This window comes from Oculina patagonica, chromosome 8, assembly GCF_052425735.1.
Source record: "Oculina patagonica isolate OP01 chromosome 8, crgOcupat, whole genome shotgun sequence".
Lineage (NCBI taxonomy): Eukaryota > Metazoa > Cnidaria > Anthozoa > Scleractinia > Oculinidae > Oculina > Oculina patagonica.
In genome coordinates, this window is record NC_135765.1 from 6,424,468 (window position 1) to 6,449,698 (window position 25,231).

General features: G+C 38.8%; 2 protein-coding genes and 1 long non-coding RNA gene across 3 annotated transcripts in view; 2 read left to right on the plus strand and 1 right to left on the minus strand.

Moving 5' to 3' along the window:
* Window positions 1-25,231, plus strand: part of LOC144662989 (uncharacterized) — a 220,762-nt gene that overhangs the window by 81,139 nt on the left and 114,392 nt on the right. The gene's annotated exons all lie outside the window — the stretch shown is intronic.
* The window catches only part of LOC144664122 (uncharacterized), a 152,936-nt gene that overhangs the window by 13,313 nt on the left and 114,392 nt on the right, over window positions 1-25,231 (plus strand). Inside the window, exons 2-8 of the mRNA XM_078525249.1 lie at window positions 1,257-1,566; window positions 11,227-11,257; window positions 15,593-15,661; window positions 16,259-16,306; window positions 17,249-17,331; window positions 17,905-17,935; window positions 22,227-22,295. Coding sequence (XP_078381375.1) covers window positions 1,538-1,566; window positions 11,227-11,257; window positions 15,593-15,661; window positions 16,259-16,306; window positions 17,249-17,331; window positions 17,905-17,935; window positions 22,227-22,295 — 360 coding nt within the window. The 5' untranslated portion in view covers window positions 1,257-1,537. The remainder of the gene's footprint in view (window positions 1-1,256; window positions 1,567-11,226; window positions 11,258-15,592; window positions 15,662-16,258; window positions 16,307-17,248; window positions 17,332-17,904; window positions 17,936-22,226; window positions 22,296-25,231) is intronic.
* On the minus strand, window positions 3,489-6,124 carry LOC144663073 (uncharacterized). The gene is made up of 3 exons (XR_013572573.1): window positions 6,014-6,124; window positions 4,234-4,526; window positions 3,489-4,194 (listed from the first exon to the last, which is right to left on the minus strand). It is a non-coding gene; the product is annotated as an uncharacterized LOC144663073 (long non-coding RNA).

Consider the following 25,231-nt stretch of genomic DNA (forward strand, 5'->3'; position numbering starts at 1 on the left):
TTAAGAGAAGAGTCTCTTAAGTCCCCCCACTTAAAGTCACTAGTCACTTTAAAACTGCTCCGCCGTCCCTGGCCGGGTGTTCAAAGGATCGTAAACACAGTGGTTTCGTCATGTTTCGTTGATTGCACGGCCATGTCAAACAGTGTCAGATTGAGTGTCCGAAATTTAATTCTCTTCAGGCCAGATCTATTCATTCAAGACAATAAGCACAACTGACCATAAGTCGCCAACGATCAAACAAAAGTACCAGATCAATGGTTTTTTCCAGTGTTTCTTTCGTTTCGTTTTATTGCCTATTTTATGCAAGCCAGTATTTGTTTTTGTTGTTTTCCATGTTTTCGTTCTTTATTCATCTCACGCTCAGTGAACATCGGTGAATATTTACCTCGACTTCGTCTTGGTAAATATTCACCAATGTTCACTTTGCCTTGGAATGCACTTGGGAGTGTTCGCTAAGCACTAAAGAAGCTAGCCGAGCGTCGCTTTAGGCTATCGCCTTTGGTGACGCATACGCTTTTTTCGTGATTAGCAGCCTTCCGTGTGAATACACAACTCAATAGTGTACACTGTGGCGTTAACCATGTAACAACTGAGAGCCTAAACAAGATACATATATGTTGTTTGCCAGCCGGAGGTCAGTATCTAAAAAACTTTGCCCGAATGCAAAGTTTTTCTCCGTATAGATCAACCTAGGCCGCCGAATAACGTTTTTATTTTTGACTACTTTAATTTGTTTGGCGAAAAAACCTAGACAAATTGTGTCTCAAAATGTTTGTTTGTATATTTGCGCATTCAAAATTGGGTTAATCAGTAAGGTGCGGCAGGAGCGAATAATGGCCAGTCTACTGACTCTGTTATACAATGCCGTATAAAGTAGCTTCGCTTAACACTAAATAAACTGTACTCACCGAAAGGTACACCATATAAAGTGCACACGAGAGATTCGAAAAAGCAAATAAAATAATATATAAAGATAGCACAAATGTAGCACCAAATCGAAGCGGTCATAAGAATCTCAGAGGTCAAAAGATAAAACAGCTCAACGGGCCGATTACCTTTTGTTATCCATGTAAATAGCCTCCGCTGTTAATCATCTTTCTTGATTCATTATAACCTCTTTGGCGCTTTTCTGTTATATTAACGTATTACTTGTATTGTTGTATTAAAGTATTAAGTTATATTTCGATTTGTAGAAAACTTTGCGCATGTCAAAAACAGACCTCGTTAGTTATGGCAAACCTCCTTTTATATTATAGCCAGACCAGAATATGGTGACGAAAAAACCTACTTGAAAGGGTCTTTTATATTGAACTGACAGAGAAGGCAGTTCAATAGAATGTGTGCATGGAACATTCCTTTCTTGGAAAGACGTGACTGCAAAGCATAAAGGATCAAGTACTGTGGGCTGACTGTGCGTCCTGTAACAAGGGAACAAGACGAGAACGTAGTTGGGGAAGACCCACTTCCGGTTTTGAAATTCATTACTATGGAGGAGCACTGAAAACCAGCGAGCGACAACCAAACTCCTTACGCAAACATGGGAAACAAAAATACTACTCGAAAATCGTAAGTTCACGTTAAACTTAGGCTGCTTGTACTTTGTACTTGTTTGTACTTGACTTGAATTAGATTAACTTAAAGAAGAGAATAGAAGGTATCCTAGGGCTAGTATTTAAAATCTTTCTCACTGAAAATGCATTTCTTTTATGTTTATCTTATTGCTGTTATATATTACCCTTATATTACCCTCAACGTTTTGAGGGTAATGGTCTCCGATGTTACATGTTTCTCTTGTAAGAATTGTATAATTCACCTTTAGGCCAGAACATTTTTCGAATTGATCAAGTAACTTAAAAATCTGATATTCGACATAAAAGCTGGTAAGTCATCTGCATACTTCACCATTTTGAATTCTTTTGAATCTATTTTGATTCCTTTTATTTCAAAACATGAGCGAATGCGACTGCTAATAGTTCCACAGCAATGATATACAAGTAAGGGGAAAGGGGATCCCCTTGCCTCACACCTCGATTTATTTCAAAACTAGCTGAAAGCGTTCCATTGTTGATAATACACCTTGTTATGTTACTGTAAAAGGTCTCTATTCATCTTGTAAGACTGGGTTTAATTCCAAAGACTTCAAAGCGTTTGAACATGAAATTCCACTCTAGACTGTCGAAAACTTTCTCAAAAGCTATAAAAACTAGCAATCCAGGAATATCATAAGTTTCGTGTAATCCATTATGCTCAGAATTGATCATTTTAGCAACCGAAGGCCCCTTTTCGATAAAAACACTGTATAAAAGAGCGAAATAACACGTCATACCAGTTGATATTCAAGCCGATAATACAAGAAATCAAATAAAACGATTTCTCTGAGATTTTCTCTCAAGGTAATTAGATAGTACAAGATTCACTTAAGACCAAAATGTTATTTGATCGGGCCTTGTAAACGTCTTCTCAACAACGTTTTACGACTGCTTTGTTTTGTTGTATTTAAGCACCTCAAAAGTTCATTCGAAATTTTCTCCAAAACACTCTCATAGACATTCTTCAAATTTCGCAAACCTTGAGAAAACTATGTCAAGTCCAAGATCTAGTAGCCTGAATTTCAGACATCCCTCTGTGGTCGCCTACTCCCCAAAAGGGACGTCTGAACACATCTGGCCCTAATGCCGTCCGGTGACGTCACTACACTTTGGCTTTAATTCATGTGGAAAAGTTTCTGTCGAGGCCATGAAATTGTGAAAGAAAAATCGCTTCAATAAAGGATTACAGGGTATAAAATTGTTTTAATAGTAAAAAATTGAAAACTTGAGACAAATGAATGAGATTTAAATCGACTGCAGGCTATATTCTTTTACGGAACCGATTTAATCTGAACTGATTTGCTTTAAATCTAGCGATCAAAATATAATATTTTACGCAGCGGACAAATACAACAAACTCGTGAGTACTTAAATGAATCGATTTAGACGGTTACAGAGGCATCAAGAAACGGAATTCAATACAAAAATATCCTACTTGACCGTGGGCACTGAGTTCAGAAATTACTGGCTCATCGAGGCTGCAGGACATAAGCGTCGAGCGGCTTTGTTGACAAAACAAGAATACGTATAAATTTGGCAAAACACTGCATGTCGAAGCGACGAATGCCGCCAACTTAAAACCTACCGATTTCCAGTACCATTCTTCATCAGTAGGTAAACTTGACTTACTTGACTTGACTTATGGCCAAAGCCCTAAGTGGGCATAGGGTAGGTAAACTAATAAAGTAATAAACTCAAGGTAAGTGACGGGTAGTGACGTCACCGGACGGCATAAGGGCCAAATGTGTTCAGACGTCCCTTCTGGGGAGTAGGCGACCACAGAGGGATGTCTGAAATTCAGGTTAAAGATCTAGCAGCCTTTTCCCAAAATAATCCCTCTATTATCAGTTCGGTTGGATTCCATTTCTGGAAGAAACGAAAACAATTGTTAACGTTTTACGTCACGAAACGCCACTGATCAAAACAGTGGATCGCATTTCATAACATGTTTCGCGGTAGCCAAATTCAAGATGGCGGACAACCGCAAGGGAAGTATATATCGATTTTTTTATAAATTTCATGCCGCAGACTTCTTCTTCATCGTGGTTGAGGCTTTAACGATATAAACAAGCTTCTTACCTCCATAAAATTGACGGTAGTTCGCTGTCTCTTCTCGTAAGTCCTCCGTTTTATTTAATCTTTAATCATGTAAGCGCGAACATATCGAGGGAAATTAATTTTGTCAACAGACTTTTGCTCGCGTATTGCCTAAAATCCCGTTCTCTCTCGATACTCTTGCGCTTTTCTCGACGTTGAACGTGCTCAAATCTTGCCGAGAGATTCGATTGAGTTTTAAAACGCGAACGCGTCGCTCTTGACCGACCTTGTTTGGCCGATGTTGAGTTGACTATTATAAACTTTTATCCCGTTCGTAGTTTTTTTGTATATTATTGTGTTAAGGTTTATATCTTGTACATTGTATTGCCCGGCCAGAAAAGGAGCAAAAGAGCTTGATATTAAAAATGCAGTTTACTTCCAGTGTTGGAGTCTTATTTACCGATGCTTAAATCAATAATAAAATGTCATGGTGGTACAATAAATGTTGGTCATTGAAATTGTTTTGCAGCTACGAATTATTCCCCTCTTAACTGAAAGAATTTTGATTCTGTGCTAATATACAAGTTATTACCAAAGGGTAAAGAACATGAAAAAATCTTTATGTTCATGCCAGCAGAACATTTTCCATAGCAAAATATTTCTTTAAAATTCTTTCACAGATTCCAGGGTGTGCAAGAGGGTCTTTTTCGACTACAAATTGAAAAATCCTTGTAATTCAGTTTATTTAAGTCTGGGAATAGCAAATTTGCTCTTGTTGTCTACATTAAACTGCACATGTGAGAGAAGAAAGTATTTTCGTTTTGAATGTGTCAGGACACTGGTGTTTTATTCAACAACAATAGTTTACAATTCCTTTTTCCTCTTTGTTCCTCCATCCACCTACAAACAAATCACAAAAACAGTTTTAACTTTAACTTGCACTCATAACTGAGCATATATTGACCTAATTTTTAGTTCTGAAGGAATAAATGGACTTTTAAAAACACTCAACTTTATAAACAAAAATAGTAATATAAAAACAACAATGAATTGTTATACATTGATACAAAGTTAGAAAAAAGCTTTGTGAAAAGACTTGAGACAGACTAACAACCGAGTTAGGATTTCGAGTTGGATTTTCAAGTTGGATTTTCGAGTTAGGATTTCAAGTTGAATTTTCGAGTTGGATTTTCGAGTTAGGATTTTCGAGTCAGGATTTTTTTTTTGACAAAGCAAAACCCATTACAATTATTGAAAGCCAAACTTAAACTGGCTAACCAGAGTGCAAAGTAGGCTAACCAAAGTGAATAGTAGGCTGACAGGAGTACTAGTGTATAGAAGGCTAACAGGAGTGCATAGTAGGCGGACCGGCGTGTATAGTAGGCTAACCGGAGTGCATAGTAGGCTAACCGGCGTGTATAGTCGGCTAACCTGAGTGTTGAGTACGGTAAGCAACTCGAAAATCCAACTGGAAATCCTAACTCGAAATCCAACTCCTAATCCTAACTCAAAATCCAACTCGAAATCCTAACTCGGTAAATAGGCAACCTCTCAAACAATAAGTGGCACACAACCCAGAGACTATGATTCACTAAACAAGAAATTTTACTGCCCTGTCCCTAACATGCATATAATGGCCTGGAATAATTGATCTGAGAGCACTGGGAAAATGATAAAAATTAAAATGGCAATTCATCTTGTGGCTACCCCTCTTGCACATTTTTTTTTTAATTTTTTTGCAAGCCAATCTGCACATACATCTCCCCTGCTTCTTTAACATTTTCAGCCCTTTATTAACCACATTTTTTTGCCACAGTAGGGATATTTGCTGTTGGAAGAGTCTGCATGTTATATCTGGTTATATGCGGCAAGAGTTCTACATGTAGTTCTCTACAATTTGAGAATGATTCTCCATTCCTTACAAGTTCAGTAGAGAGAATCAATACAAACGTAACAACATTTAACAAGGAGCATGAAATATACTCATCAGTAATCTTTAAACCAGCGATTTGAGAAACACTTTCAAGTTCATTTCGAAGTAGAAAAAGTAAAAACCAAGTCCCTGTACTCTGAATGACTTTTTCACACCTTCAGATGTGCTTAAACGAGTCTTCATTTCGAACTAATGCCGTAAAAATGCCAAAACATTTGCCCCGTTCGCTATTATCGGAGCGAACTTTAGGTCTCTGCTCATCATCAAAGCGACGCACTAAGGAATGCATCCAAGTGATCAACTTTAAAAAGTGTTACCATTTTTGCTAGGTGGTTACCAGCGACGAAACTTTAGAAAAACAACAATGAACAACGACACATTCGAGGAAAATTGTTCACTTCGACTACAAAATTCTCCATCACAGGGAAAACAGAACATAAATCTAGGAACTTACATTTCAAGTCCGCCATCATGGCGGCGGTCTCCACGATCCGCGATCTTTTCGTTGCTTAAATTGCCGTTTTCAACCTTCTATTCTCGCCCATCTTTGGCATCCATCTTTGTTTCACTGGAATTGCTGCTCAAAGTTCCCGGATATTGCGCGTAGAGACTGGTAGACAACTTTATGTATAAGGCACCAATTTCTCTCTATTATTTTGGTCGATTTTTGCATATTTTCGCAAGAACAATAGAAAAGTGACGTCACGCTTTCTTCCAGAATTGGAATACATCCGAACTGATTATTAGAAAATCTGTCTCGTGTGAAATGGGTAGTGACATCATTACGTTGCTATTGTAACTCCGATTTCGATGAAACATATTTTAAACATTTTAAAAGACGTTCTAGAAACCTTTTTCTCTTATCCAGTCTAATCTCTACGTATTATTAAACCTTTTTATTTTCTATTTGTAATTCTGTCTTTTTTGCGCTTCCTTGTGGTAGACCTGGCTGCATTGCAGTTTTTGGTTCATCAAAATTTTGAAAAGAGGATTTACTCTACAATGCTGAACTTTTCAGTAGCTTTTCATTCACCCCTTACGGTATTCGCGCCATTCCCTTAAAAGAGCATCTCATTTCGGCCCAGTTCGCGTAAGAACCCTTCACTTCTGTTACCTGGTGTGTTGTAATAGCGAATGTTCAAACTCCGTTTTGGCCGCTGTCTTTCAAGCTTAAGCATTTCTTCGACGCCATTACACTTCTGCAGTTATCCAGTCCCAAGTCTGGCACTATCTGGTAAAATAGCGTCGTGTATTTATGTGTTTTAGTCATTTATTGGCTTGTTTTTTCCTACCACGTGTTCCCTAGTTATGTGTCATATTTGTCTCACAACTCTCTCGTTTGTGCAGCATTTTTTCCTCGGTTCCCTCGCTTAAGTTTGCACGCTTGTACTGTTGTAAATGTTTATTTTATGCGTGCTTCGCCTCGCAAACTCCGGGATTGCGAAGTGCTTTTCCCGTCGGTCGGCTCCCATCACTTTTTGCAGCACTTGTGCAGTGCTTTCCTTCCCTTTTGCACACATTTATCTGTCATGTTGGTGTGCTTCGCCTCGCAAACATCGGGTTTGTGCAGTGCTTCCCTTTTGCACACATTTATCTGTCATGTTGGTGTGCTTCGCCTCGCAAACATCGGGTTTGTGCAGTGCTTCCCTTTTGCACACCTTTATCTGTTATGTTGGTGTGCTTCGCCTCGCAAACATCCGGTTTGTGCAGTGCATCCCTTTTGCACACGTTTATCTGTTATGTTGGTGTGCTTCGCCTCACAAACATCGCGCGTAATTTTCAGGGAGTTACTTTAACTCCAAAATTGGGGTTAAAAAAAGGTACAGGATAACTCCATTTTTGAGGTCATTTTAACTCCCTTAATTTAACTCCAAATATTGGGTTAAATTAACTCCAAATCTGGAGTTAAATTAACCCTAAATACGGAGTTACTTTAACTCTAAAAATGAAGTAAAAATAGGTACAGGATAACTCCTTTTTGGAGTCATTTTAACTCCCCATTTTTTTACTCCTCCATTGCGGTTATTTAAACTCTAAAAAGGGGTTCAAAATAACCCCTTTTTGAAGTTTAATTTAACTGGTTTGTTTCGTTCCTTTCGGTGAAACTTATGTTTCGTGTTGTTTGCTTCACAAACAACGGGTTTTGTGAAGTGCTTTTATTTGGCTGTGTTGTTTTTTGATGTGTTTGTTATGCATACTTTGCCTCTCAAATTTCGTGTTTGAGCAGTGCTATTCCCTGGATGCCCATTTTTTAATTTCATTGCGTGAGTTTTTTCAATGTGGTTTCTTTGTGCGTGTCTCGCCTCCCAATAGGTTGTGCGGTTCTCGCCTCCCAATTTACAAGTTCTGAGTTTGCACGTTAAAGATTTTGTAGCTTTCTAGTCTAGGTTGGATTTACATGGTTCCCAGTGTCTCCCCTCGTTTATTGCCCTAATTATTGCTTTTATTTTGTTGGTTTACTGGACATCATGTTTTCTATTTTGCGTCATTTGTATCTAATTTGGTGTCATATCGTTAGTTTTCTTTTGTTTGCCACACACTTCGCAGCTTCTTTTGTTTTTTCTTTTCGCCACCGTATTGTTCTACCTGTTTTGCCTTGGCATATCTGTTTGGGTTTTCTTGACAGCAAAGTTCGCTGTTTTTAAACGTTTCAATTTTACTGCCCTGTTATCTGTTTTATATTATTTGCTGACATAATTGCGTTCTGTCCCGGGCCATTTACTTTTCCTTTCTTCCCATGGTAGCCTGAAAGGGTGTCTAATGCCCTAGTCGGATTACTGACGCTCAGGCTGCCATCCCTTGGGTGGGTTCTCTCGTGTATTTCCAGCGCCAAATCTTTATGTTTTATCCCATCTTATTTATCCTGGATTTTCAGTACTTCACCTTAGTTGTTGTATGGTTTGTTTGTGTGAAAAAGTGCTCAGCCTTAGGCCGTGGATAGCGAACTTTAGCCCCTGGAACCTAGTAAAGACCTTGTCAGCTAGATTGGTTAATGTCTTGCTAGCCTTTCGTCTTCAGTTATGGGTGGGATTTTTCTGGTTTGAGTTTTGGGTCTTTGGGTTTGAGCATTGGCGATGTCTTGGGTCATCTGGTTTTCGGGCATGTTATGCGCAGACTTCTGGGCGCGGGAGCATATCTCCATCTCTTATTAGCGAGCGTGAAAGGGACTGTCGCGAATAGTATGCTATAGTATGCTATTCGCGCCAGTCCCTTACAAGAACGAGTATAAATAAGAGCCCTGCATCTCATTTCGGCATAGTTCGCGTAAGAATCCGGGCTGTTGTAGCCGGGACCTGTTGTTTATTCCTTTAGCGCTTGCCTCTCTATGCTACCGTGCTTTTTCTTTTCCCACCCTCCCTCGCCCTTTCCATTTCCGCTTCCAACTCACCAAAGCGCGGTCGCATATCTCCATCTCTTATTAGCGAGCGTGAAAGGGACTGTCGCGAATAATATGCTAATTTTGATATGTCAACAATGTGCCCATGATATTGGCATTTTAAACCTTTTTTCTTATTTTTTTTTCAGTTTTTTTAAAAAAAGAATTAAACTATTTGTTTATTTTTACATTTCATAAGCATTCTGGCTTGATTTTGCATTAATTTCCGTTATTATGTGACTTTCTAAGAAAATGGTGAAATCCAAGATGGCGGCTCCAAGATGGCGGCTTCAATGACGTCACGTGACGTAATATGACGTCACAACCAACAAAACTGATGTCATCTTGTGGAGTAAGCCTCGAGCTTTCTAAGCTCAGTGCAAAATAATCTCGCTGCCCCTTAATAGAGCGAAAACTCCGGGGAGGGGTTTAGTCCACCCTCCCCCCCCCCCTTGGGGTATGATTTTCCTCGTACGTCCGAGGGTTAACGCCTTTGGATGTCACAAACGTTGGTAGTGAAAGTACTGACTTTATTTCAAATAACACGCATGATTTATAAACGCAGAATTCGGTTTGTTTTGAGGTATATACACCTTATTGAAGAAACAGGCCCAGCCAGGGGGGGGGGGGGAGGGGTAGTGGGATACTAATATACCCCATTTTTTGCCCCTGGGATACCAATATACCTGAAAATCGCAAAAACCTTGATACCAAATACCTTAAATTATTTTAAAAATCCGATAACAAAGGCTGGTGTAACTAGGGGACGGACAATTACTTGTTTGGAGAGGAGGGATCCAATTTTTTCAAGATAACTAATTTTTTTTTCGGTCTGGGACTTCCCGCAGACAATTATTTTGTGTGTCCAGATAGTGGCCTTGGTTGGTAATTTCTGTAAAGAACTTAAAATAAAACATTTTCTTTTCCTCTCTTTTTTATAATTTTTGCAGTGAGCAGCACCTGCGTGGACTACTTTAGTTGAACATTTTTGTCTACTTCGTGTTTCGTGTCACCAGCGCTCACCTCTTTTGATCAGGGTGTCTTACAGTTATACAAGCAAGTAATTCAGGGTTTTCAATGACATTTTTTTATAAGCAGCTTCTGATTGGGAATATGTTGATGTGACCACAGAAGGGGCCGCGAGGCCTCTTTTCCTAGGGGGGTCTTGGGGCAGATCGGCAAAGGCCATTTCCAGCATTCTGGGTATCAAAAAGAGTGGTGTTGATCATAGATATTGATGTATGAATGGCTGAATATCTTTTGTCTCCTTCTCATGTCTGCAACAATTTATTTGAGCCTTTTTGCCCCTGCAAACAAATTGTCTCAGGATTTTTGTTCCCCTCCCCATCGCAACAAAAATAATGGTCCGCCCCTAATTAACAGCTTTGACAAAGTCAAAACCACCATTCATGACCACTCGCAGCATGCACTCGCATGCAGATTTAATGACGCAAGAACTACAGATCTTTCATGATTTTTTTAAAAGAGACACTGGCACTGAGGAAAAGACACTTTAAAAAAAGATTAAGGAAAACAAAATATTTAATACCCATATTTCGGCAAAAAGATACCGAATACCTTGGTTAAAAACACCCAAGATACCGTATACCCAAAACCCCTGGCCAGGCCTGAAGAAACGTTGACAATTTGAAAAGCATAAACCATGAACGATATGACCCAATGGGATTCTGCGTAGACAGCCTTGGTAAGCTTAGTAATATATATTCTTTTTATTGATAATCAAGACATTTTATTTCTTTGAGAGCTTTAAGAGCATGATTTATGCATCCTGTCTTAATATCATGTTTATTCTGTCACAGACGACGATTATTTTTCCGATTTCCCAGTAAACATTTGGGTCGCATCGTTCATGGTTAATGCTTTTCATGGGTCAACTTTTCTCCAATCAGGTGTATACAGGCATACTTGGTTGTATTGTAAAACTCCCCGATGAAGTATGCGCTAGTCAAAGTGCTGCTCTTTGGCTTATTTTTTAAAGACTTGGCATGGTCTGGAAACGAGAATACCGCTTGTGTTGGCAGCTGGTAGGCTGCTAGGTTCAGTATTCTTGCAGAAAGGCATGTCAGATTGTACCGCCACTGCGGTGGAACTGATACGTTATCCTAAACTAATTCCATCATAAATATTAAATCCAGCATTTTCGAACGTTATTCTAGCTTTGGGTTCGATATCCTACTTACGGTCGCTATCTTCAGCCAAGCCGAGTTAGAAATGTCAGAATTTGTTGTCAAACTCATTGAACCGATATCGTGTTGATGTTTATTTTCCAGGTCCGCGCTTGAGACCAACAACCAACAACAGGTTAGTTGATACTGAATAATGCGCAGTCAATCATCTATTCACATCAATACAAGCATAAAAGTTGTACTGAACTAATTTTCAATTAATGTAATTCGCTATTTTCATCGTTCCCATAATACATCTTGTTAACCCCCCAAATTTTTCATAAGCATTGTTTCAATTTCTCTTGGGATTAAAAATGACCTACAACTGTCTCGAAAGAAATCGACAACAAAGCATATGCAAAAACTTTTGGGGGTAAACGTAATTCCTGACGTTTGAATTACATTAATTAGTCAGAATATAATATTCTGATGGCACGATTGAGAGGTTTGCGGGTTGTTATGGGATGTGTGTGTGTGTGTAGGAAGGGGGGGGGGGGGGAATTTAAAGGTCATTCTAGGTCGTCAGTCCTCGTCTTCGCCTGCTTTTCTTGTTTTCTTTGAAGTGTTGTTTGTACAGATTCTGTAAATAGTCTGTCGTAAAATGTTTATTTAGTTGTGCCCTTTCCTCGGGGTCTCGTGCTGCTGCATTAGATGAGGAATACGTTTGCACATATTTTTGGTCGCATTTAAAGGGTGGTTTTTAGTGGTTTTTCGTATCTGGCGTTGCACACACCTTAATAATCTTAGAACCAACTTTTGTTTTTTGCAAGATTCAAGATTGTAATCAGGATACATTTTGCATCAGATGACTGACTTTTAATTAGTATAATTCGCAAGCCTTACTTTTGCCTGACTGGTCACTGTTATCACTGTTTGTCGTGTTGATGTCCGGCAAACTTCAAAGGGCACACAGACAATTCTAGACGCCCAGTCACTACGTTCCACCTTCTCAACTACTCCTAGACTCTCCAAACGATCCAATTCTTCTTCCACTTTTTGGCGAAGTGCATAGGGAACTGGTCTGGCTTTGCAAAACACCGGCTTTGCACCATCTTGCAACTTTATATCTGCTTTAAACCCTTTGATGGTTCCCAGTCCCTTGTCAAAGACATTTTTTGCGCCGATTCAACACATCAGACAGAGTTTCAGCTATGTTTGCTATGTTCGCATGAAGATAATACTCAAATTCAACTTGAGTTGCTCCAACCAATTTCTGCCCAGCAATGAGGGACCATCACCATCAACAACAATCAACGGAAGCACCAGTTCCTGCTGTTCATAAACCACAGGCAAGTGAGCTTCACCACAAACAGGAATTTGGGCACCATTGTAAGCCTTAACTTAATCTTGGTACTACGCAAGGGCCACTGGCTAAACTGCTGATCATACAGGGCCTTAGGCAAGATAGACACTGTGGCTCCAGTCTGCAATTACGTTTTCGCTGTAAATATGCCCAGAACCTCATCATCATCTGTGTCCTCCTCAACCGCTTCTACAAATTTTGTCTCTCCAAATTTACCCTTTCTACCACTTGACTTGGTCTTGCATACACTTGCATAATGACCCACTTTCTTACACTTCATACGCACACTTTGACGTGCTGGACAACATTTATCCTTCCCACAATGTCCCTCTTGACCACATTGGTAGCATCTTACCTGCCTTTTGTTCCCTTTTGGCTGCTTTGGAGGCTTTGAAGGGGGTGTTACATCAACTTTATTCACCCCAGTGATTATTCTGTTGAAGATGCAGAATCCTGTGCACCCATTTTCATAGCTTGAAAGTCAACAGCTTCCATTGATAGAGCTACTTCTTTCACTTTCTCAAGAATAAGATTTTCCTTTTTCAGTAACTTTCTCCTCAATTTCGACGATCGACATTTGTCAATAACTTCATCTCTAATGTCAATGTTTGGGGTCGTGAATTTACAATTCTGTGCTTGCTTCCTAAGCCTGGCTATGAATTGACCAACTGTTTCTCCGTCCTGTTGAGCCATGCTTTGGAATACATGTCGCTCGTACGGTTCATTAAGCTTGGTGACAAAATACGCGTTCAGAGTACGTACCGTTTTCTCGAAATCAGTAGCCGTATCCTTTTTAAATTCCACACTCGGGCCTGGGTCACTCAGTGTTTCGTTCAATTCCTGAACCTTTATTCCCGCCGTGTGAAGTAGCAAAGCCTTCTTTTGAGCATCATTCACTACTACTTTGACCACAAGCAAGTATTGAAACGATTGAAGCCATTTCTTCCAACGTGGTCCCAATGCAGACGAATTTCCTTTGCAATCGAACGGAGCTACTCCTTGAATTTCGATGTTAACTGCCGCCATTCTTTGTTAGTTAGTCAACCCCATCCTCGTCGCCAGTGTTTAATATCGAGAAAACTTCGGATGGCTTCTAATTGGTCTTATTAGGCCCGATGCAAACACGCGCCACAAAACAACTACATTTCAACATGGCGGCCACACAAGAACAGGGTCCGCCCAGGTCCGCCCTTTATTAGGCATGCGTAACAAACCACTGACCAATACATGACATCAGGGTATTTTTTAATTGTTTCATACACATTTGAATTTAGTCACCCTCTTACTCTAGGAAAAGTCTAAAAACACGCGATGGCCTCGTTTATATTACGGCATAAGTTATCGTAAGTTGTTCACGCTATTCAAACGCCCTTTTGAGTACTTGTTTGTTAATTTTTGTTTAGCAGTGGGCGCAATTTGTTTTTGCTGCTGAAACGTCTGATAAATCTGTTTAGGAGTGATGTCAAGTATTGGTACCGCATTAACGCTTGTCATTTTAATAGTTGGAATACTTGGAATGGGGTCGGCTATTGTTACGTCAATAGACGCTTTAATAATTGGACGCCATTCTGTAGGAGTCGAGTTGATAATACCGGATGAGGAAAAATCTTTGTTCGGGGTAAATAACTGAAGAAGTATCGCACGGGAAGGAGTTTTTTGCAAAGCCTAAATTTATTATGTCTCTTCTGTACATTGATTTTTTTGTCATAACAAAGACATTTGTTATTCCAGATAATTTCGTTCATGATTTCTTTAGAACAACTCGGAGTTTTTCCATTTAACTCTGACCACACGTGGAAGCATTCTTTGTAACATACTGGTAGATTGGTTTTCAGTTTAGAAGTGTTAAAATTGCAGTGTAATATAAAACGTCCTTCAACTGGTAACAGAAGTTTGTCTAGGATTGTTTACAAGGGCTTGAATAATCTTCAACTAATTTCTTAATACATGTTACTCGTTTTGCGCTAATCATAGATTGAATGTCTAACATTTATTTGGGTCCTCCCATTTCTATATCAGATATCAGTGCAAGATGCTTCACTTTATCTTTCCCATTCCAAATAAAGTTGTAAAAAATTGAGTTTGCCTCTTTAATTAGTTCTTTTGAAATAAGTATAACAGATGCTCTGAACATTAGCTTTGGGAAAGCGAAGGTTTTTAATATCTGTACTCTTCCTAAAAGGGAGAGGTCTCTCCACTTCCATACGTTGATCGATTTCTATATACTCTTCAAAGTTGGACTAAAGTTAAGGTCATTTCTTTGTCTTTCGTCATAACCAAAATATATCCCAAGAATTTTTATAACCTCACAAATACTGTGTTTGGGGAAGTCTTTCACTTGCAGAATATTATCTCCAAGAGGTACTATTTCTATTTTTTCATCATTTACCTTTAAGCCAAAACACTCACCAAAAGATTCAAGAATACGGAATAAATTTGTATAAGACACTTTGTCTTTAATGACACAGTTAATGTAATCTGCAAATAACGCAGAAGTTTGTGACTGCCAAACGCAAAAAGAGCACGCAATGACGTCATCTTAACTAGAATTCTTTAGTCCAAGTGTTGACACGATTTCCAAATTCATTCCCTTACTCCCCCGTCCTCTTAGCAATGTTGAGCTCCCCAACATATTGCATAGACAATCTTTAGCCAAGAAGGATTCAACAGTGAATGGGAGGGGGGGGGGGGGGGGCTCTACAAATGATTGCATGAGACATTGATAAACTTTTAGCATAAAGTATTCGACTTTTTAATCTTGTTAGCGTAAGCATTCCAACTACTTTTGAATACGGTTGTAGTTTAATTTGCCTGTTTATGGCAAACTGAATAAATGATAATAGAGCGGTTTTCACTTGAGTGTCTAAAAGTTAATTGCATTTGCTTTGGTTTTGCATTGCTACGCTTGGTGATTGGCTTAAAAATTTCGCGCCACTTTCTCAGCCAATCAGAACTAAAACCAAAACCAATCGTGACTCGCTCGCGCACGTTTTCCCGCGCTTTGTGTCAGCTACATGTATTTGCTTCGAGTTTTGATTGGTTTCACTCGATTGTCAGTGTCCTTTGTGATTGGCCAGAGTAATTACTTTGGTTTTGGTTTTACGACACTCAATTGAAAACTGCTCTAATAAAAAGGTAATCCAGTTACTACTTGTTTTTTCCATTCAGGTCACGCCATCTTGGACAGCAGGGGATGAAGTAATTGCATTATATGCATTCGAAGGCAGCGATCCAGAGGTTTAGCTTCTTTTCATATTTAAAAACTTTCAAAGTGTTTTTTTTAAATGCTGTGAATACACCAGGGATAAAACAAAGGTGGAGCTCTGTTTCATGATCCAGACAGACAGACACGACAGACACGGCAACACCCAAGACAACCGTAAACATGCAGTGGCGATGATAAAATTACGCTGCACGTCACGGCAAACTGACAGTAACAAATCATTTTCGCTTGGGTTTATATCAATCCAAGCCTGCCTCCATTTAGAAAAGCAAGTGAACGAATTTTGCCAAACAGCTTTATGAGGCCACGCGCTCCAGTGGTTTAGTTAGGGTCCTGGAATTGTAATTCAGATTAGTTCCAAGTTCAAATTTTCTGCTTCTTATTCCCCTTCTTGGGTCTGCCACATTTTTGTTTTGAGCAGGCCAATTAAATGTATCACGGCATGAATAAGAACAATCCCCTTGAAGTGTAAACCTGGACACTAACCTTGATAATAATATTAAGTTTCGCTTTTCTTATGACATGCCTACTTGAATTTAATTTGAAAAAGATAAATTAATTAAACATTCATCACTGCTGGGGCTAAAGTATCAATGAATCCCTATATTTAGGATCTGTCCTTTGAAGAAGATGAGGTGCTCTATATAATTGAAAGTTTGGTGAGTAAAGTTAGGAATTGTTACCAAAAGCTAAACTATACAGAGTTATTTCGGTGGCAGCGTGAGACAGGATGCTTTTCTAAAAAGGACAACAGAGGAGGCACTAGAACAGCAACATCACTACAATAGTATGCATCATTTTATTATCAGTAATGTGATTGCTCGTTTATCAGTAATATCCCATCAAGGAGTAGTATCTGACGCCATTGCTTACATCCGGAATTCAGATATTCGCCCGATTTGCCAAGTTTGAAGAGAAACGGTTCAAAATTTGTTTTAAATGGTATATGCAAAATGTGTAGACATTTGCTTGATCGGGTGGCAATCTTACCATCCATGCCACCCTAGGCCCTATACACAAGTTTATAATTTGACGTTTTTCAACGGGAAATATCGCCTTTTATATTCAACGTGTTCCTTTCATATTTGCTACGATTTCTATTATATGAAACAGATGCTATCAGTGTATTGGGAGACCTGTTTGGCAGACTAAATCTCATCTTTTGTTAATATTCAGGACAGTTCTTTCTTCAGTAAAAATATGCCTGTCTTTTTTTTGCGACGCAATTTTTCTTGTTAATTCTTCGAAAAGAAGAGCTTTTTGCGGCGAGACTACTCATTATTTCTTATTTATTCACTAACCTTAATGATAATATTGAGTTTCGCTTTTCTCATGACATGCCTACTTGAATTTAAGTTTGTTTATTCTGGCATACCAGGCCGATATGACCTGATCAGTTTTCATCGCTTTTAGATTTTTTCATAACGATTTTCTGTCACAGTGAGTCGTTTAACGGACTGAAGTTTTCGCATGACTGGTACGATTAAAGTTGAATTGTTCAGCTCAGTATTGATAAAATTTGGCACAAATTGATCTCCTCAGTTTCAACCAGTCAGATAGGACTATAATTAATTTCTCTTGTATTCTTCTGTTCCCCTTAGGGGCCAGGTTGGTGTAAGGCAAGGAATGCTCAAGGATTTATAGGATTAATTCCTGACAATTATGTTGAACTTCTTGTGAAGCCGTAAGTCATTTGAAAAAATAACTGTGCATTGAGGAAATCATCCGAAATAAAGTTTCCACTTTGTAACGCGTCAAGTTTTGTTCCACAAGGGTCATGCCTTCTTTCTCAAAAGCTGCAGCCTGACTTACAAGAGATGAAAGTGGCTGAGTGGGTCTCACGGCAAACAAATAGTTTTGTTACACGTACGATGTGTTAATCTAAATTAAAATTAAAATAACCACTGTTAGAGTTGTCTTGGTACAAAAAGACCAGGAAATATATGTTAGAATTGGGAGCAATTGTTGAAATAGCAATTATTGTTTTGTTTTAGATTAAGCACCATTTAGGGGTGAAGATAAATTTTAGCCACGCCCCAAAATCCAGATTTTGGCACCTCTTAGGGATTCCTTCCAAATTTTCTGACGATCACCCCCGTCACTTGTATATTCCCTCCCAAGGAGGAACTTTTTTTGCAAGAAGCCAACTGAAACTATATTAGAAATTTTGGTCTCCCCCCCCCCCCTTTTTTTTTTCTTTTTAGAATTTGCTGTCAAACTCGACATACCAATATCGCGTTGATGTTTTTCTTTCCAGGTCTGGGCTTGAGATCAACAACCAAAGACAGGTCAGTTCATACTGAATAATGCGCAGTCAATCATCTATTCACATTACCAAACAAAACACAAGATAAAGTCTACAAGGTAGTCACAGACCTGTCGTACCACGCTTCAATAGTTACTTAATAAAGAAGTCCATCTCACACAGAGGATCCATTATATGGAATGCATATAATGGATCCTCTGCATATAATCCTTTCCGTACAAAGACCGCCTTAACCGTTCACAACAATCTAAGGTCATCTGCAAAGCTGGTTGCTGGGACTGTTATGATGTTTACATAGGAAAAACAAGTCTCTTTAATTTTTCAGTAGAGGTAAGCTTTGCCAGACGCTAGAATTTCAAAATGTTCCCATTTGATGTTATGACCTGTGGTTTTGATATGATCAGCAATAGCTGATGGATGGTCGCATTAAGTGAGGGCCTTAAAATGTTGAGTTTTCCTGTCAAGAAGTCGTCGTTTTGGACCCCCACTCAAACTTTGCATGTAGTTAGATATTAAGGGGGATGTACAAAAATGGCCTTCTTTAAGGTTTCAACCTTTTTGTTGTCATGGCAACAGCCATCGTTTGTTGTTGTCTCCAAACCTAATTTTTCACTCAGCACATGCTCTGAAATGTGATAAAATGTAAACAGCTGTTTCCCAAGTTCATTAAAAAACTGCTACTCAAGACTTTGACCAAATATAAAGTCATCATTCTAGTTTATATTGATGTATAGGACATTTTTTTTACATTACGTTCACAACGACTAATCAGTCAATTAACTAAGTGCGTTTTCGGCCATTTTGGTTGATGGGTAAAACATACCAGACGTTTCTTTGAATTTCTCCAAAAGTACACCAGTTCCAGACTCTGCAATCGGTTTACACAGATATCCTAGTTGCTAAAACTGTAAAGATTTCTACAGGGCGGGCTCTTTTATATTTTAGGGAATTTAATGAACGAACCTCAAAATCAAGTTTTGCATATTTTGGCGAAATTATTATTTTGTCTCCTCACCAACAAAAACACTTGCAACAGTGAAACTACCCTCAGTCGCAAAGAATCTAATCTGTTGAGTCATTTTCTAATTAAAACAATCATATTTACCCTTTGTTGAGTTATTTTTTCAAAAATAACTCTTTAGTCGGCATGATGTTCCGTGAATCAGTCAGTCAGTGGGTGAAGTATGTTTGTTTGTCACACCAATCAGATTTCAGGTACTTTCAGAACCAATCAAATTGTAGTTTATAAAGGGGAAAGCAATCTGATACAGTTGTAGTCAGCAATTTCGTTCGAAGTTTTTAGATTAGAAGGAGGCGGAATCGGTGAGTTGTGATTTAACCCTGGATAAAAACGTTTTTCGTAACGCTCGCCTGCTTACAACGCACACGCCGTGAGCAAAAGGCCCAACACTAACTTGTTATTCGTCTTATTCGAGCGTACGTTTGGAGAGGCTAGCTTTCCTGACCGTAGTAAAAATAACATATAACATTTGCACAAAGCAGATTTTGAAGAATAATGTTGTCATTACTTTTGCCGTCCGCTTTGCGAAGTTCGTTGGGAAATTGGAACCATCCCAACAGGACAATAACCCAGTTTCACCCCAAGCCACCCCATAAATTTGAAAAAATAACTCCTGCACGCTTAGCGTGCCTATGTTTTGTTATGTTAGCAATATCGATCAAAATAAAGCTTATAACACAAGAATTTATCCAGTTCACCATTGCTATAATGGCGTAGGTCGTTCATCGAGCATTCATATTCAACACAAAGTCAAGTGCCTGTACCTTTTTTCTGAGGATCATGTTGCTGTATATATAATGATTCGATTTAGCGCCCTCCTTCCAATAAGCGCCCCCTTCCGAATAAGCGCCCCCCTTCGAATGTGTTTTTGTCAATAAGCGCCCCTATTCCAATAAGCGCCCCCCATTCTAATAAGCGTTCCCATTCTTATAAGCGCCTCTATTGTAATAAGCGTTCCTATTGTGGATAACTGCCTCTACTGAAGTCATCGACGTCGAATAGATAAACTCATCAACATTCACCGTACCGTACATGTATATATTTACTGCTAAAATGAACAATTCTTTTAAAAGTAACTAACCTTTTAACAATTTTTTACTGTTACAGTTTGTGTTTTTGTTAGTTATTTTAATATTTATTAAAGTTTTGTTTTGAACTTTTGGTTGTTTCTCAAAAAATTAAACAAGCGCCCTGTCCCGAATAAGCGCCCTGTCTCGATTAAGCGCCCTCTCTTGAGGTGCCAAAAGTAAATAAGCGCCCCGGGCGCTAAATCGAATCATTACGGTACACCTTCAGGGACTGTTGTCTGGCTAATTTGAGCACATCTGCACAAGTATTTACAGCAAGCTTTGCATCTTCAACGTCACTGAGAGGACTTGAGTCAGCAAGCCACGACAAGGGACGTTTAGTTTTCATCTTGGATTAACACAATTTACGTTGTATTACTCCAGACGATACCACCACTCGCTCTTTAAAAAGATAAGCTGTCTTGATGTTCTAGTTTAGCAAAGAATCGCAGTTTCTCGGGGTATTTTGTCCCATTTTGACTGCGATCGTGCAAAACCAGAGTATTATTGGTCAGCGGTGTTGCCTAAATTGATGCAATCCTTTATAATGTGCAAATTATTGTGTCCTTAGTCTTTTTCCTTTCCTTGCTTTACTGCCTGTACTGAATTCTTTTGATGTTCAGTATATTTATAGCAAGATTGGCAACGCAAACTATCTAAGTCTACGTCTTAGTCTTTTGACTGCGTGCTGCATTTATACAAAGACCCCACATGTGGCGGAGGGGGGAGGAGGGGGTGGGTGGCGATTTCACTATTGTTGTTTCAAGAATGAACCACTTATATAAACTGAACTAGAAAATAAACCGTATCGCCTTATAAGCTAAGCCCATTTTGTTCAGATCAAAACAGACCAATTAATACAGGCATATTCTGGAGTCTGTCAATAATTGTTGTTCGAATCTACTTGTTCTTAATATAGAACGAGTTTTTTTGGTAATCCATGTTGCTAAACTACTGTTACTACTAGCAGTAACCAATAGTTAGGAAGTGCGGGCGGCCATGTTTGTTGCGAGTTTGAGGATAGCGTGGGAGAGCGAGGGAGACGCGCGGGGCTGCGGTTTCCTGCTGTTGATTTATGCAGTTGCGTATTTCTGTTCATTGTTTTATGCTTGTTTTGTAGCGTTCCTTATTTGCATACTGTACAAGTCTCTTGATAATGGAGTCAAGATGACTCCGAAACGTCGAGCAGTATTAAAATCTTTCTTGGTTCTTCTCAAGTTTATTCCACTATTTAAATTAATGTTAAAAGAGCTTAAAACAAAGATGGACTCGGGCCAAACAGGCCTACACTGCCAGGGCTTATGCATGAAGTGACAGGCGGTATTGGATGGGATGCTATTTAATTGCAGGATAATTAGCTTACAGCAGTTTGTCAGGTTTCCCTAACAGTTCATCGGTAACCATTTATACTACTGGGTGGAGAGAGGTACTGTAGGAGTAGAGTGAAACCAAAAAGAAACCAAAAAAAGAAAACAAAAATGGTGCACTAAATTAAAGTAGTAAGTAGCAAGCTTTAAAATTAGCTTGTGTTTACATTTTACTCTAAAGTAACCAAAACTACAATCTAACCTAACTAAGGATTAAAAGACTAAAAAAATGCATAAAGAGAAAAAATGTTATGTCTGGTTATGAAGGAAATACCATGTAGGATGACAATGTTTTTTTTTGCGTTTTTAAACGATTTTACTGACAATCCGAAAATGAAAAAAATAAAAAAAAACAACAACAAAAAAAAAACACGCCACCAACGCATAAAGAACTCCTGCAGAATAACTTATCGCAAAAATTTATTAAGCCTACCAAATTGCGAAACAACGAGTGGTTTGAAACGGTTGCTTGAGTTTAGTTACCCTCACAATGTAGGGGAAGTCTGAAAACGAGCGATAGCCACGATTATCAGTATTACGGTATAAGGTATCCTAATTGTTCACGACGTTCAAGCGCCCTTGGCATATCGTCACCTGGACGTGATATTTTGAAAATGTTAGTTTTTCACTTGATTTATAAGACACGATTACCCAAAAATAGTTCCCTGTGGAAAATGTAAGTCACTTCAAACTGCAAAATTTTGATTTTGAAAAAGTAAAAAAAAAAAACGCCAGGTGAAAAATAAACTCTGACCCGCAAAACTTTCATTCTAGCTTTAACTCTAGTTTATTTCTGTACATGGCCAACTAAATAAATTACAATGATAATCCTGTCAACACTTGTTTATCTGAATTCAGGTCACGCCGCCTTGGACAGCAGGGACTGAAGTGATTGCTTTATATGCATTTGAAGACAGCGATCCAGTAGTAGGTTAAGCTTCTTTTCATTTTGTGAAATAGATTTAGCCAAGCCTAAAAGCGGAGCTCCCCAGTGTTTTTATTTTTTAAGCGAAACAACATTGAGGCCTAGAGGGCGGGGTGGCATATCAGATAGAGTGCTGAACTCCAGATCCAGATCCGGGCCTCAGACAGGATCGTCAAGAGTCCTGGCCTAAGGTCACTGCTTTGGGCAAGAAAGTTTACTTTCACTGCCTATCTTTACCCCAGTGCATGAATATATGGGCGCTGTAAATTCAATGCTGCAAGTATATATGCCCTGCTACGTATATATGCCCTGCTACATGTATGGACCAGCATAAGATGTGGGCTGGTGGGACTATACAGACGTAACCTTAGCTTCATACAAAATGTAAATTGTTTACAATTTAAACAATGTTTCAAAATTACTAATGTCTCAGAGATCGTTTGTCCATCAAAATCAAACAAAATACCACAGTTAACTCCACTAAAACACAAACTAAAACACGAGATATAACGACCTGATGTACGTTATCTTTCTCTTCAGACAAGGAACTTATAGCCACACTGAATTTTAAAAGAATCTTAAAAACTCAAAGTCGGGTCTGTGAAAGTAAAGCTACAGAAAAAGTCATCCTGAGAGGAAAAACAAATACTTCACGGACTACACGTGCAAAAATTCAAACTTGTACATTTCCTCTCTACAAAATTCCAGTGAATAGCCAGATAACCCTTCGGCCCTGTCTTGAAGGGTAGCTTAAACGCTTTCACCCGACAACGTTATTTGAAATAGCTGTATAAAATTCTGTACGTGTTAACCGAAACGGCTAAACCGACAAAAACAATTTTTTTTATAAATTTTTACCTCATTTTTAATTCTTACCTGGTAGGAAGACACGGTAAAATCTGACAGATAAAAATGTGCAGTGGCGGTAAAAAGTTATATCGGATATAAGTAGTATACCTTATTATAGAAAATTAACACTTGTGATTATTAAGGTATTTAAAATTAACGCGAATTGAAGGAAAACTTACTTCCCAGTAAAGGAAATTAACGCGATAGAGAGGGTAACATTTCAAAATTAAGGAAATTAACGCGACGAACACAAAGAAAAAAACTTGTTGAGATAACAGGAACAAGTTTATTTCAACACTAGGCGTAAAATCCTAAACGTAGTGGTTAAGCGAAGGCATCTGAGCGCCCCGAGCGTTCTTCACAGTTTCAGTGATACCGGCAGACTTCCACCCTCATGGAATTATGCCTTTTCGTAGGAGTCAATAGACTGTTCACAGTCCCCTATTTTTCCGTGAAGTCGTAGAGATCGATCGTTCAGTCCGTGAAAACTGGGGAGAGTGCAAAAACACCGTGGGTGTGGTGGGGCGGATTTTTTCCGCTCTCCCACCCCCACGCTATGAGCATTCCGCCCAGCCACCCACGGGGTTTTTGCACTCTCCCAAGTTTTCACGGACTGAACGATCGATCTCTACGACTTCACGAAAAAATAGGGAACGACTGAACGATCGATCTACGACTTCACGGAAAAATAGGGGACTGTGAACAGTCTATTGACTCCAATGAAAAGGAGTCAAGAACGTCTGGGCTGCATCGAGAAATTGGGGCCAAAATAATGGAAATTAAAGTCATGGAAATTAACGCTCACAACCGCTTGAGTTCATGTAAACTCAAGCCTGACCCCATTCAGTACAGCACGCATTTAAATTTGCCACACACTCGAATGATTTACTTAGGATGCTGGACGTAATATTCAAATCCTATTCTTGTGTTCTTAAGCGGGGCAATGAAATGTTTCACGGCATGAATAAGTATTCCCCTTGGACATTTTACGAATTATGTAGTTTTTTCCTAGCCCCGCAGTGCCGAACAAAAATGCGGGCAAACAGAAGAATTTCCGGGTGTATTCTCGATCAAACCATCGGATAAGAAATTTATTGATCAACTACTATATTTCCAATTTAGGATTTTTTTTGCCTATTTCCTAAAATTCGGTCGGGTGTGAAACTCGTCCGGCGCACATGCACACACGCCAATTTGCATTCACTTAGAATCGAATTAAAATGTTTATGTCAATATAATGATAAGTTTTTGAACAATATTACAAGTTTTTCTCTAAATATTATTGACCCGTTTTTGTGTTGTATTCGAATAACAAATTATGTTTTCACTTTGGAAGCTGTTTTGTGTTAACTTGGCAAATTTGCGTACAACCGTATTCATTTGTGTGCATTTACCCACTGACTCGTATTTTTGGAAATTTCGATTTTCAAGTTTGAAATTGCAACAGGCTCTTTTCCGTCGGAAATATCATTTTATTTCACCGCTGAACTAGTTCAAAAAGAAGTTGTTTTGGTTGTCGACCGGTGCATTCTCTGCGCATTTGACTATTTTCCCTGTTACTTGAGAGATTTAACTTATGCAAAGCACGCGAAAGTGATTGGGTTATTAAATTAATTAAAGCTTGTCTTGCATATCGTGCATGTCGTTGTTTATTTTAAGCTGGTTTGGGTTTTATTCTCTTTTCCATAGTTACGGCATAACCCCAACGAGCGAGATCGAGAAGGCTAACACAGAGCTCCCACGAGTTTGACTACAGTATAAAATTAGAATCACTGAGGCCATAAATATCATGCAACGGGTGATTAGAATAAAACCTAATCTGATTGGGAATTTTTTTTTATTATAGGCCCGAACTCATTGTATGTAAGTTAAGCCATAAGAACTCAACAAAATGTTTTATAAGTTTTGCTTTTGAAAACAAAGATTAGAACAGCTCGCACCCCACGGTAGTGACATAAGTAGCTGTAGTTGATTTACATCTTATCATTATTTCACTGAGCCTCAAATTTACCCGCGTTTTATCGCCGTTAAGTTTAATTTATTCACAGATGGTTTTAACTTGATGGTTTTAACGCGAATTTCAAAAATT